General features: G+C 41.3%; 1 protein-coding gene across 1 annotated transcript in view; it reads left to right on the top strand.

Moving 5' to 3' along the window:
* AHCTF1 (AT hook containing transcription factor 1) overlaps nt 1-12,031 on the top strand; it is a gene marked incomplete at its 3' end in the record, with an annotated part of 36,515 nt that overhangs the window by 16,632 nt on the left and 7,852 nt on the right. Inside the window, 15 exon segments of the mRNA XM_009880430.1 lie at nt 184-312; nt 3,342-3,432; nt 3,797-3,886; nt 4,109-4,249; nt 5,015-5,119; nt 5,888-5,981; nt 7,487-7,610; nt 7,726-7,782; nt 9,008-9,154; nt 9,890-10,077; nt 10,241-10,385; nt 10,488-10,619; nt 11,061-11,208; nt 11,296-11,446; nt 11,746-11,764. Coding sequence (XP_009878732.1) covers nt 184-312; nt 3,342-3,432; nt 3,797-3,886; nt 4,109-4,249; nt 5,015-5,119; nt 5,888-5,981; nt 7,487-7,610; nt 7,726-7,782; nt 9,008-9,154; nt 9,890-10,077; nt 10,241-10,385; nt 10,488-10,619; nt 11,061-11,208; nt 11,296-11,446; nt 11,746-11,764 — 1,761 coding nt within the window.

Genomic DNA, 12,031 nt, shown 5'->3' with positions numbered 1-12,031 from the left:
CTGCCGTCTTTAAGAGTCGACGTAGTAACGCTTACTCAGACTGCTAAGCTAAAGCATATTCCTGATGCAGGCTTTCTGACAGTTTAAGGGAAGGTTTCTATAGTTTCTCTTAGTGGTTATCCAGGCCCTTAGTGACTGACTAACAATGCTATTTTAATCAGTAGTTTTTGATTGATGTTTCAGACCTTGAACTTTTTGAAGAAATCTGGCCCTTCAATAAGTGAAGCCATTCGTGATAGCTACAATAGGTGTCTTGTAGCTGGCTTGCTGTCTCCAAGACTCGTCGACGTCCAGCCATCCAGTTTGAGCCAGGTGAGCGCATATGAGGGAATCGAGGGGGAAAGACATTCCTCTGGTCTGGCAGGGCTGGAGAGGCTACAAGACATGACAATCTGGTTTTTGTAGTATTTGCAAGTTGCCCTGAAATATGGGTGTTGACTTGAGTTAGCAGAAGTAATAGCATGCTTGGATCCAAACTACGGAGTTTGACTGGGAACAGCTCTAAGGGACCTGTCTTTAGAGACCCATCTTCATTGTGGGCCACAGACACGCACAAGGGAGCATGCAGTGAGTGCTGGTCATGCGCAACGTCAAGCACCTTTCCCTCCAAGCAACCTTCATCCCCGTCAGTTTATCTAAGCATTAAGTTTAGTGCAGTAGCTGACGAGGGGGGTGTCTCACTGGGATGTGAGCTGTTGCAAACGTCGGCTTGCTGCGCTACCCATGATCGTTTGCTTCCAAGGAAGAGAGCTGTGGTAAAGGATTCCCGGTGTCAGGTCAAAGCAAATCTTCACCTCTGTAGCCTTTGCCCTGTGCTACAGTAGCCCAACGTACTCCTCTTTAGACCACCCTCTTGTTGCTGCAACAGCTTCATCACCTTTCTCTCATGACGCTTGCTACCTTCTGTCTGCTTTATCCTGCCATAGTGACTTCACCCCCTCTGTCACACGTTTTCCTTTGGCACCAACCGTTCTCTCTCATCTGAAGAGTTTCATGAGAGACGGAGCCTTTGTGATGAACAGCGCGTCTTCCCCCCGGCGGGATCTAAGCTAAATGATGAGGTAGCTAGTCACCATACAGGGGAGCAATTAGCGGGAAGGGTGGGGAGAGCAGCCTTCCCCCTGCCCTGACTACTGGATTCTTTGCCAGATTTGTGGAAGCGTGTGAGGGCTTTAACACTTCTGCACAGTGTGGTAGCTCAATGCAGTGTCTTGGCAAGCTGATGTAACCCTTTGACTGTCCCTTTTGCAAGCCTGATGTAGCCTCTTAGAGTCAAAGTAGATGTTCTGATGTCAACTCTGCTTTGGAAATTACTTGGGAAATCAGGAAATTTTTTAATAGCCTTTGCTGAATAGTGACTGTGTCATTCAGAGACTTGTTATGCATTTGAGCAGGGATTTCTTTTGAATGTTAGTAAGACAAATTGCAGAAATAGGGTCAAGAAGCATGGTTTCCAGTTTTCTTTGCCACCGTAAAGAGCATTTGGTGTGTTTCCTTGCCTGAAACCAGTTTTCAGAAAAAGCTGGAAATATCACATGTGTATTCCACTGTGTAGAAACCGCTTGGAATGTAACGATTTTGCCTAGAAGGGAAAGATACTTTTGAATGTGTTTAAAAAAACCCCAACCAAACAAGACCCCCAAAAGAACAAAGTAAAACTTTATGAAGGAACCTTTCACCTAAAGAAGTATCAGAACACCAGTTGAGGTAAGGTACTACTTAATATCACGTCTGTGCATACCTGTGCGCTATCCTTCTAAAGTATTGCCACTGCATTATAATACAGTATTTGAAGAGCCTAAACTTTAAACCTATTAGAATGTAAATGTTTCATTTCTTTTCTGCCATTTTAGAAAACTCATAGAATAGTTTGGGTTGGAAGGGACCTTAAAGGTCATCTAGTCCAACTGCCCCCGCAGTGCATTGGGACATCTTGAACTAGATTGGGTTGCTCAGAACTGCGTCCAACCTGACCTTGAATTTTTCCAGGGATGGGGCATCTACCACCTCTCTGGGCAACCTGTTCCAGTGTTTCACCACCCTCATGGTAAAAAATTTTCTCCCTTATATCTAGTCCAGATCTACTCTCTTTTAGTTTGATACCATTACCCCTTGTGCTATCGGAACACGCCGTGCATAAAAGTTTGTCCCCATCTTTCCTGTAGACCCCCTTCAGGTATTGTAAGGTTGCTGAATCACCTCCCTTGACCTGCTGGCCACAGTTCTTTTGATGCAGGCCAGGATGCGGTTGGCCTTCTGGGCTGTGAGCGCGCATTGTCAGCTTATGTCCAGCTTTTCATCCACCAGTACCCCCAAGTCCTTCTCGGCAGGGCTGCTCTCAATCCCTTCATCCCTCAGCCTGTATTGATACTGGGGCTTATCCCAACCCGGGTGCAGGACCCTGCAGTTGGCCTTGTTGAACTTAATGAAGTTCACATGTTCGCACTTCTCAAACCTGTCCAGCGCCCTCCGGATGGCAACTCATTCTTCAGGTCTCTCAACCGCACCTCTCAGTTTGGTGTTTTCCACAAACTTACCGAGGGTGCACGTGATCACACTGTTTATGTCACTGATGAAGCTATTAAACAGTACTGGTCCTAATAGGGACTCCTGAGGGACACCACTTTTGACTGATCTCTCTCTGGACATTGAGCCGTTGACCACTACACTCTGGATGCAACCATCCAACCAGTTCCTTATACACCGAACAGTCCACTCATGAAATCCATCTCTCTCCAATTTAGAGAGAAAGATTTTGCAGGGGACCATGTCAAAGGCTTTACAGAAGTCCAGACAGATGGCCTTTTTACCAATTTGCTAGTCTTGCTCTTCATGGGGGTGTGCACTTTCTTTGACCTTCCTTTTCTGGCTGGCTTATAAATGAATTTTCTGACTGACTGAAAATTATAACTTAATATCTTGGGAGTCAGAACTGCTTCGTGTCTTCATAGTCTAGAAAGCGAACCTTTCACCCTTCCTGCACTCCTGATGGCAACCTTACGTGCACAGAATGCGTAATGGGTATTAGCAGAGGTTGTTACAGAAAATAGCTAATTGGAAGTCAGTACATGAGGCCTATAATGCAGAGGCACAGATATAAAGATCCGAATTAGCCTTCAGTAAGTTGAAATGTCAGAGGCAAAGTTACTGTGCTCCTCAGCGCAAGGAGCAGTCCAGCCTGTGGCTCAAATTAAGACAAAGACTGTGGAATTACTTGCATGTCTCCTAATTGACTTTGTGATGTCTGACTGAGTAAACAGCTAGAAACAGACATTCACTGTTGATGGTTCAGATGTGTAAAGCAGGTAAGATTCTCATTTTATTTTGTCTGTTCTGTTTAGGAGGAGCAGGTGGAAGCGGTATTGTCAGCTGCTGTCCAGAAAGGTTCTTTAGAACTTCTGACAGGATGCATTAAACATTGGACATCTGAAGGTAATACTTTTTACCTTATTTTAACGTGATATATTTTTTCAGTTGGAAATTTTTGATTCATTTCTTTTGAGTTCTCTTTTTTTTCTTGTCTGACTGAGTAAACAGCTAGAAACAGACATTCACTGTTGATGGTTCAGATGTGTAAAGCAGGTAAGATTCTCATTTTATTTTGTCTGTTCTGTTTAGGAGGAGCCGGTGGAAGCGGCATTGTCAGCTGCTGTCCAGGCAGGTTCTTTAGGACTTCTGAGAGGATGCATTAAACGTTGGGCAGCTGAAGGTAGTACTTCTTACCTTATTTGAACGTGATATATTTTTTCAGTTGGAAATTTTTGATTCATTTCTTTTGTGTTCTCTTTGTTTAAAGAGCAGCCAAGTTCTGCTGCTTGTTTACGGTTTGTTGTTGAGTGGACATGGAAGAAAGTGATCTCTACAAAGGATGAATTTCACCAAATATGTGAGTACGAGTGTAGTCATTCTGCAATCATCGAATCATTCTTTCTGATTGAGCTTCTTCAGGAATCCGCCAGTATAGGATATTGCTCGTGGATTCTTGAAGTGCACTTTGGCATTCTGAAATTGCTCTGTTGACTAACGATTGAATATTTATTCTTGAAGTGTACTTTGGCATTCTGAAATTGCTCTGTTGACTAACGATTGAATATTTATTCTTGAAAAGGTGTTCCGCTCTTTGATGGCTCTTGCAACTTCATTGACCCCCAGACATTACAGTCTCTTCAGCACTGCCAGTTGCTTTTGAGCAACCTCAGCACAGTCCTAAACTGTTTTTTAACAGAAGCACAAGAGCTTACTGAAAAAGGTTTGTAGTAGTGCTACAAAATCTTTGGTATGTTTTATTAAGATTGGAATTATGCGTGGCTTGCAATTGTGGCAAGGTGGGCTTTTGTTGTTTTTGTCAATTGGAAGACAGTCACGTTTAGCTGGGAGGAGGGGCTTCAACCTGAGAAGTTGGGGCTACCACTTAATGTGCATCGAGTTCAGGGAAATAGTTTGTTGTGGAGTTCCTGCAAGTGGGTAGGGGAGGCTACGTTCAGCTAGAAGCTCTGTGGGCACCTGGGTTGGAATTACAGCAGCCCAACGTGGTAATGCTGAAAATGATTCGCTTGAATTCTTAGTTAGCAGTTTATAATTCCTTGCAGACATTGGGTTGCAAATTGGTAAACAATATGAAGGAAGCATAAGCGAGGAACTTGTAAGGTCATTCACTTGAGTTTCTATAGCTTTTTATATTAGAAATTGTTCTTGACGTATTGGGACACAGAAGAATATCCCTTTGGTATTGAAAAATCTCTGCTACGTGAAAAGCAAATGTCATTTGTGAGTGTATTTCATAGTTCATGCTTTATTCTTTTTATTTTAACGTTTAGTGAATCTAGTTTTTTGTAGGGGTTTCTTTTTGTTTTCATGCTGATTTTTTTTTTCTTCAAATAAGGAAGTGATACTGCATGAAAAATGCAAAGGGAAGGATTTCCACTGTAGTATTTTTATACTTTAGTCTGATGAAGGGAGTTTTTTAAAAATAAAAGGAATTGCCTAACAAGAATAATCTTATGCCTGTTTACAGGTTATGCAGACTTGACCAATAAGCAGGTGGTAACTAGCCTCATTTCCTTATATGCGCAAGTGGTCATCTGGTTCTGTCGATCCGGTCTCCTTCCAGAGGGTCTAGGTAAGCATCAACCGTGACACATTTGTAAGAAGGAGACCATCCAGTAAGCGACTCCTATGAGCACCTGCTTAGCTGTGGTTTTGTAAATGTTTTGTCAATAACAAGTGGTGTTGGTTCAGTGACAGGGTGTGCTGAAGTTCTGCTGGTGAAATTGAGACGTTACTGGTTTTCCAAACACGTAGTGCAGAATAACGCAAGCAGTTTCTTTCCTGGATGTTTTTTAGAAATAGCAATAAGCCTCTGTCTTCAAGGAGCTGCTTGTGTCCACGGCTTGAAATAGTTGGGATTTTAAACAAAGCCCTATTAAACGACAAATACTGGAACAGTTGTTTTTGCAGGTAAAGCATTGGCTGCCTGTTTTGAACTTTCTATTCATGGCTTGAGGAAAACGTACACCTTGGAAATACTCTTTTATTTGGATGGAGTATAAATTCCATTGTCAGTCTTAATTGTCTTTCAAATGCTCGCATGACGTGTTTAAAAACCATCTCCATTGAGAACTGGTTCTTTTTTACAGCGAACTTCAGCTTACCCTACGTGTTCTGAATGCTGTATTAGCTGTAAACTTGAAATGGGACTTGAGACAAGAAGGAATGGAGTCTTGTGTTTTTCACCTCTTTTAGCAAAGGCACACACAGAAGTGGCTTCTTTCAGATCTGGAGGCTCCTGGACGCTTAGCTTGTGTGATCTTCTGCCTTTTTAGTCAAACATTTCAGATTACAAGTGTGATATTACTTCTTCAGCTTGCTTTTACTTTCTTGCTTGTAGATGACGGTACGCATTTGCGTAGACCTTTCTACAATTATCCTCTGATTCAGAGCTACTATACTGGTCATCGACAGAAACTTGAGCGTTTATCAAGGTAAGACTTCCAGGAAAACTCTCAAACACTTCCACTTCAAATTCAGAACGGGATGGGAATGGCTTTAACTCGGCAGTTGTATTGGCTGTGCGTAATGCATTTGCCGGCAATACTCTTGACTTCAGTGATGCACGTGTTCTGTTGAACACAGAGGTTACTTTCCTGTGTTAAAATGTTCCCATGTACCTCTGCTTCTTCCCATTTTTCGGTATCGTCTTTCTTTTTGTCGCATACTTAATTCCTTGGCTAATCTGTGTAGTTTGTGACTACTGAAAAAGATCACGTGATTAGGATAGGATCCGTCATGTCCAGTTCAGCAAAGGGCAGTGTTCTCAGAACAATTGTTTTGGAAGCAGAAGACAGCGTGTTTTTTGAAAAAGTCATCTTTCATTGACGAGTAATAGACAGCAATAACTGCCATGGCCTAAATCTCCTACTCGCAAGTACACTTGTGTAATGTAGTAAGATGGTCAGAGTTACATGTCGGTGGCATGCCTTGGGCTCTCCTGGCTGTTGGACAGAAGTCACTTCCTAATGCAAACTCTCTTTCCTGGGCTAGCTGCCTAGCATAGAGGTGATGTGCCTTGGATTAGCTGACAATAGGGTTTTGTTTGGAAATTGTACTGAAAACTGAATAAAGACCTAAACAAGCTTAGGCGATGGCTCTGTGACCAAGATGCTGCAAGATGAGTTAAGGTGGAAACTGCCGGGTATTAGGTATTGACTGTGATGTTCATGTTCCTTAGCTTACTTCTCAAGTAACTTACAGGCTCATGTCGTCCTTGGAAAGACAGAAGCTCTAGTGTGGTTTTTTCTGCTTTTTATCCTGGGGCAATTGAAGTGTAGCATTGCAGTCAGCAGAAGACTGTGATGGAATTTTAAAAGTTGAGCCATCTGCAATGTGTATAGAAACATGAATGCTGCTTAAGGTGCTGCTGAAATTAACCTGCATGCTCAGCTTTCTGAAAGTGACTGTTTTTCAGTAACAAAAGCGAGAAGCTGAGAACAAAATGTGAAATTTCCAGTGTGTTGTCTCAGAGCTGTGTATTGGAACACTCCAATTTGAGGCATTAGATTTGTGTTAAGGAGGAGGGCCGGTATTTTGATACTCCTACGTTTCCTCTGTTACACAGCATGAGAGGGGTTCTTTCTGGCACCTAAAGGACTTGGTTTTCCCTTCCTTTGTATTACGAGGAATAGAACAAGAAAGAAAACCTGAAAACTGAAAGGTCATTGTAATTTTTCCCTTAACCAGAGAGCTTTTAGGGTTTCTATTTTGAACTCCTTGAATAATTGAACATGAACTAGTGAAGATCTTTTCCCTGATTGAGAAATTTCTTTCAAGTCTATTGGAAGTCCCAATTATGCCTTGGTATGGGTGTTTCTTTCTTTGATTCAGGGGAGCTGGTTTTTTTTTTTTTTGTTTTGACTGGAGGAACTCTGTTACGGTGAGAAGCTGGAATTCGAGTTTTACTCTGTCCCAATCCTGCTACCTTTTGTTCCAGGGGAAAGTGGGATTCTGACTGCTTGATGATTGATGGAATGGTCTCCCAGTTAGGAGACCAAGTTGAGAAGTTGTGGCGGAGAGATGAAGGAGGAACTGGGAAATACCCACCTGCTAGTTTACATGTGAGTGTTATGTTCAGTGAAAACAACAACAAACCGCCTCCCAAACCCTGCCCAAAAGCCAATGATTTATGAAAGATGGAAGTTTGTTAAAAAACCTGTTAATTTTTCATTTCAGGCACTGCTGGATCTCTATTTGCTAGACAACGTTGAAGAAAATGACAAACATGCAATTGTATCCTTTCCAGTTATTTTTCTTACACCTTCAGCATAGACACAGCAATGTTCTTAAATGTTTGTGACCTGCCTCTTTAATAACCTTTTTTAGTTTATGCTTCAAACACAGCGCAAGTGAAAACACGCAGGTTAGCTTTAAGTCGTAGACAGAAGCATCCTTTTATCTCTTTGTACTCTGGATATTTTATGATTTTTTTGGAAAAGTGTTGTTGCAAAGTCTCCTCCAATATGAGAAAAGAGGTTTACTAAGAAATGTTAAAGGTAAAAATCTCGCTCAGTTTTTCTCAAAACTTAAGCACAGTTTTTAATTTTCTAAAGCACCCATATCTGTAGCAAATGGCCACTTCCTAGAACGCTGTGCTAAAACGTGCTGTTTCAGAGCAAAAGCACTTCTAACAGTGGCTTACCAGGACCTGATTTTTGCTGGAATCATCGATTTTCCAGCACAGCTCACAGGGCTTGCTTTGGTTCTGTTAAAAGTGCAGACACACAGAGGAGGAATCAGGGAGAAAAGTCACGAGGCAGAAACTTAATTGTTAAGCTGCTGGAATATACAGAATTGCTTTTGTAGTTTGTTGCCTAACCCGAGAGGGGAGCCTCGAGAGCAAGGGGTTTAAAAACGTTTGTACCCCAGAGCTGTCCTGTTAGAGTATGTCCCTAAAAACAGATGTGAGAGAGAGAAAGTGATACCTTTGCTACCAATGAGCTACCAATGAGTGATCCACATCCTGCTTTAAATCCAGTTTTAATCATTGAGAGCTGAGCTGTATCGTAAGGACGCCACGCTTTACATTGCTTTATGTACTCTGGAAATGAGGGGAAAAAACCAACTGTAGAATGTGTTTCCTTTAATAATTAAGCCCTGGACGTTCAAATTAAGCCCTGGACGTTCAAATGTTTTGCATGTCCAGCTGGTAGCTCCGCTGACTCAGGAGGGAGCCTGAGTTTGTAACTGAAGTATTTAAATACCTAAAGTTAAGCTTTTTGAACGCTTTACACAAATCAAAGAGTATTTCTTTCTGGTTGTTTATACAGGACACGATTTTGTGGTGAGGACCTGACTATCTTGAAGTTACAGGATCTTAAAGTAGCAAGACTAATACACTAGGGTTTTCTGCTTCCTACCTCTTTTCTCTTCTTCCTTCATTCTGTTTTTCTAAAGGTCGTGTGATAAATTGTCGGTCTTCCAAATTGATTAGCCTTAATGAGATACGTGATGTCAGACAATTTACTTCCTGCTAGATGTCATGCATTCCTTTCCGAATAAAACAGAAACTTCAATCAAATTCTTCCAAACAGCCTTTGCCATCCCGTGGGATCTTGTTAAGCTCGTTCAAGGTTTTTGGCTTCTAGATCACAATGATTATAAAGTAAGTATGTTACAGTTTGGTTAGACAGACATTGCAGTGCAAAGCTAGAATCTCTAAACTGATTGAAAAAAATCGGTGCTTAGCTGATAACAGGTGCTAAAACATTCGAAGCTTTTTTGTAATACTGCTACATCTTCAGCAATAAACTAGGATTTGAAATTTTGTTTTAATTAGTTTGACAGGAACTTGATTAAAACAAAGAAGAAATCAACCTTAATAGTGCTTGGCACTTGAATTTTCTAAGGCATCCGTTTAGGTTGTTTTCAGCAGACCGCTTGGGCACTTTCTCACAAAGCGTGCTTTAGGTCCTTGAAATATGAAAACCATCACGGTAGCAGCCAGATTTAGACAGAAGGCTGTGACTTTTCAACCTAATTCATGCTCTTTCTGACGCTGAAGGTAGTTCTTTGCCTGTCACGATGTTAATATAATCTGTTTGCCTGGGAGAGTAACTTAGTATTTAGTAACGGATTTATAAAAAGTGGGGGGTGTATAAAGAGATTTGACTAACCTAGAAAAGTGTGAATTACTCCTTTTATAGCACTCGCTTGGTTCTCTATTGCTTTCTGGCAAATACTTAAGAATTTTTATTTCCCTGTCCTGTGTCAAGTATTTCATTGGGTAGTCACCTCAGTTTAGTTCATAACACACATTCACCCTTCAGAAACTTGTGAGTGTTTGTGTTGCGTGTGCTGCTCTTTATATGGCAGTAAACCTGATCTCTAACTTCTACAGCATTCACTGGACCTGCTCCTTCACCCAGCTACAATCCAAACTGTCCCATGGCAACATAAGAGAATTATTCACTCCCTCATGTGCCAAGGAGAGCCCAGGCAAGCCCTCAGATACATACAGATGATGAAGCCATCAATGTCAAGCACTAGTGAAGTGCAGCTTTTCCTCACTGTGTTGCTGTCCAATAGGTAAAGAAATCTATTCCCACCATTTTGGCATGCAAATCTTGTGAAAAGTGGGAACAAATAATATGAAGCGTGATCCCCTAAGTTTCCTTTGAACTTTGACCGCAATAGTTTTGCGGCATCTTTTTGATTGTACTATCAACATCTCAAAAAATCTTAATTACAGGTGCATGGTGGAGGCTTGGGGTCTGTTGCGTCAACATGCCACGACGTCAAACGTAGAAGATCTGTTAAAACACGTGTACGAAACCTGTCAGGAGATGGGACTAATGGAAGACTTACTGAAGCTGCCTTTCACAGACATTGAACAAGTAAGTGCGGGCAGGAAAAAAAATCCTAATCGTCCCTTTGAACAGAGAAAAGGCAGAATCATAACAGAATTTTTAAATGCATTCTTTTGTTCTTTGTCGTAGGAGCGTTTGGAGAAGTTTTTACAGACCAGCGGTGGTGTTCAGAATCATGAATTTCTGTTAGTGCGCCATCTGCAGCGTGCCAACTATACCGCAGCGCTACAGTTGAATCAGTCAATGAAGGTTAATCTTATGGTAAGTGTTAACGTTCCGTCAAGTGTGCAAGTTTCTGTTAGTTGTTAGTAAACCTTTTTGATAGTACTCAATAAAAATCCTGCTTTGTTTTTTATACCATTCTTTGAAGCACTGGGAATCAGTTTCTGTATGTTAAGTTACAGCTGAACCTAAAAGTTAAACAAAATATTTCACTACTCCAAAACTACTCCGTGAAGTTATAAATTAAATGTTATAGATGTTGTTCTGTTCCTATTCTAGTCCTTCTTCCACTTTGCTAAAAATACCAAGTGAAATTGGTGCGTGCTGATGGGTAGAGCTTGCTGCTGTTCTGTGCAGTGGACGCATTTTACCATAGCTGTAGAGGAAACCTCGTCACTAATGAGAACTAGCACAGGCAGGTCTGTGCAACAAACTTCTTGTAACTAGTTAACATTTTGCTTTATGCTTTTCCTTCATCAGAATGATCGTGATCCTCGCTTGAGAGAGAGATCAGTTGTTAGAGATTCTATATTAGACCAATATGGCAAGATCCTTCCCCGAGTTCAAAGGAAGCTGGCTGTTGAGAGAGCCAAGCCTTACCATTTGCCTTCATTGGTCTTAAGAGAAGGTAACGTTTAGGAGGGGGAATATAGTGGACAACTCACCATCACACTTGATTACACAAGGCTGATGTTTTTCCCTTGTGGCTTTACAGTTTCAAGACCAAAGCCATTATCAACAGTAACAAAACAAGCTCATGCAGGAAATGTCCATACAAGAGCAACTTTCATCAGCAATGTATTGTCCAAAATTGGAGAAGTCTGGGCAGGAAATGAGCAGAAAACCAATTTCTCACAAAGTGATAGGTAAGTAGCTTTTAACAAAGTTTAGTCTCGAGCTACATGTTTGGAGAGGGAGGGGAGGAGAGAGAGAAAAATCCATTTGCAGTATGTGAGTGTTTTGTAGGGAAGGTGCACCTGAGGAAAACTGTGTTTGGCTTTTTTGCACGTACAATATAGAACATTTAAGAATCAATACTTCATAAAGAAATATTTGGAGAGAGAGTTTTTCTGCTGTGAAAATCTCACATATGCAAATACATATATATATATGAATATATACACACACATACATATCACATTTACGTTATGGTGTGTGTTTACAGAATTTTGATTGCCACTAAGGTACCGTTGTACAGATTTTGATAGACGTGCTTGTGGGATCAAATCTTTTACTGCTTCCTGCCCAATTGCTGCTTCATTTCTGCCTTTTTTTACATCAAATTTAGCAGAATTCTGAATTGCAGGAAAGAGGCTCGTAGTTGTCTGATGATTTTCCTGCCAGTGGCATGGTCCAATAAACTTGAATTCTGGTACGTGTGGACTTCAGGGGAGTGGGAGTCAGTTCCATTTTCCTTGTAATTCTAGACCTAGAGCTACAGAACCGCCAGC

The sequence above is a fragment of the Charadrius vociferus genome, unplaced genomic scaffold (assembly GCF_000708025.1).
Source record: "Charadrius vociferus isolate BGI_N301 unplaced genomic scaffold, ASM70802v2 scaffold62, whole genome shotgun sequence".
Taxonomy (NCBI): Eukaryota; Metazoa; Chordata; class Aves; order Charadriiformes; family Charadriidae; genus Charadrius; species Charadrius vociferus.
This window is presented reverse-complemented; position numbering and strand designations above follow the sequence as displayed.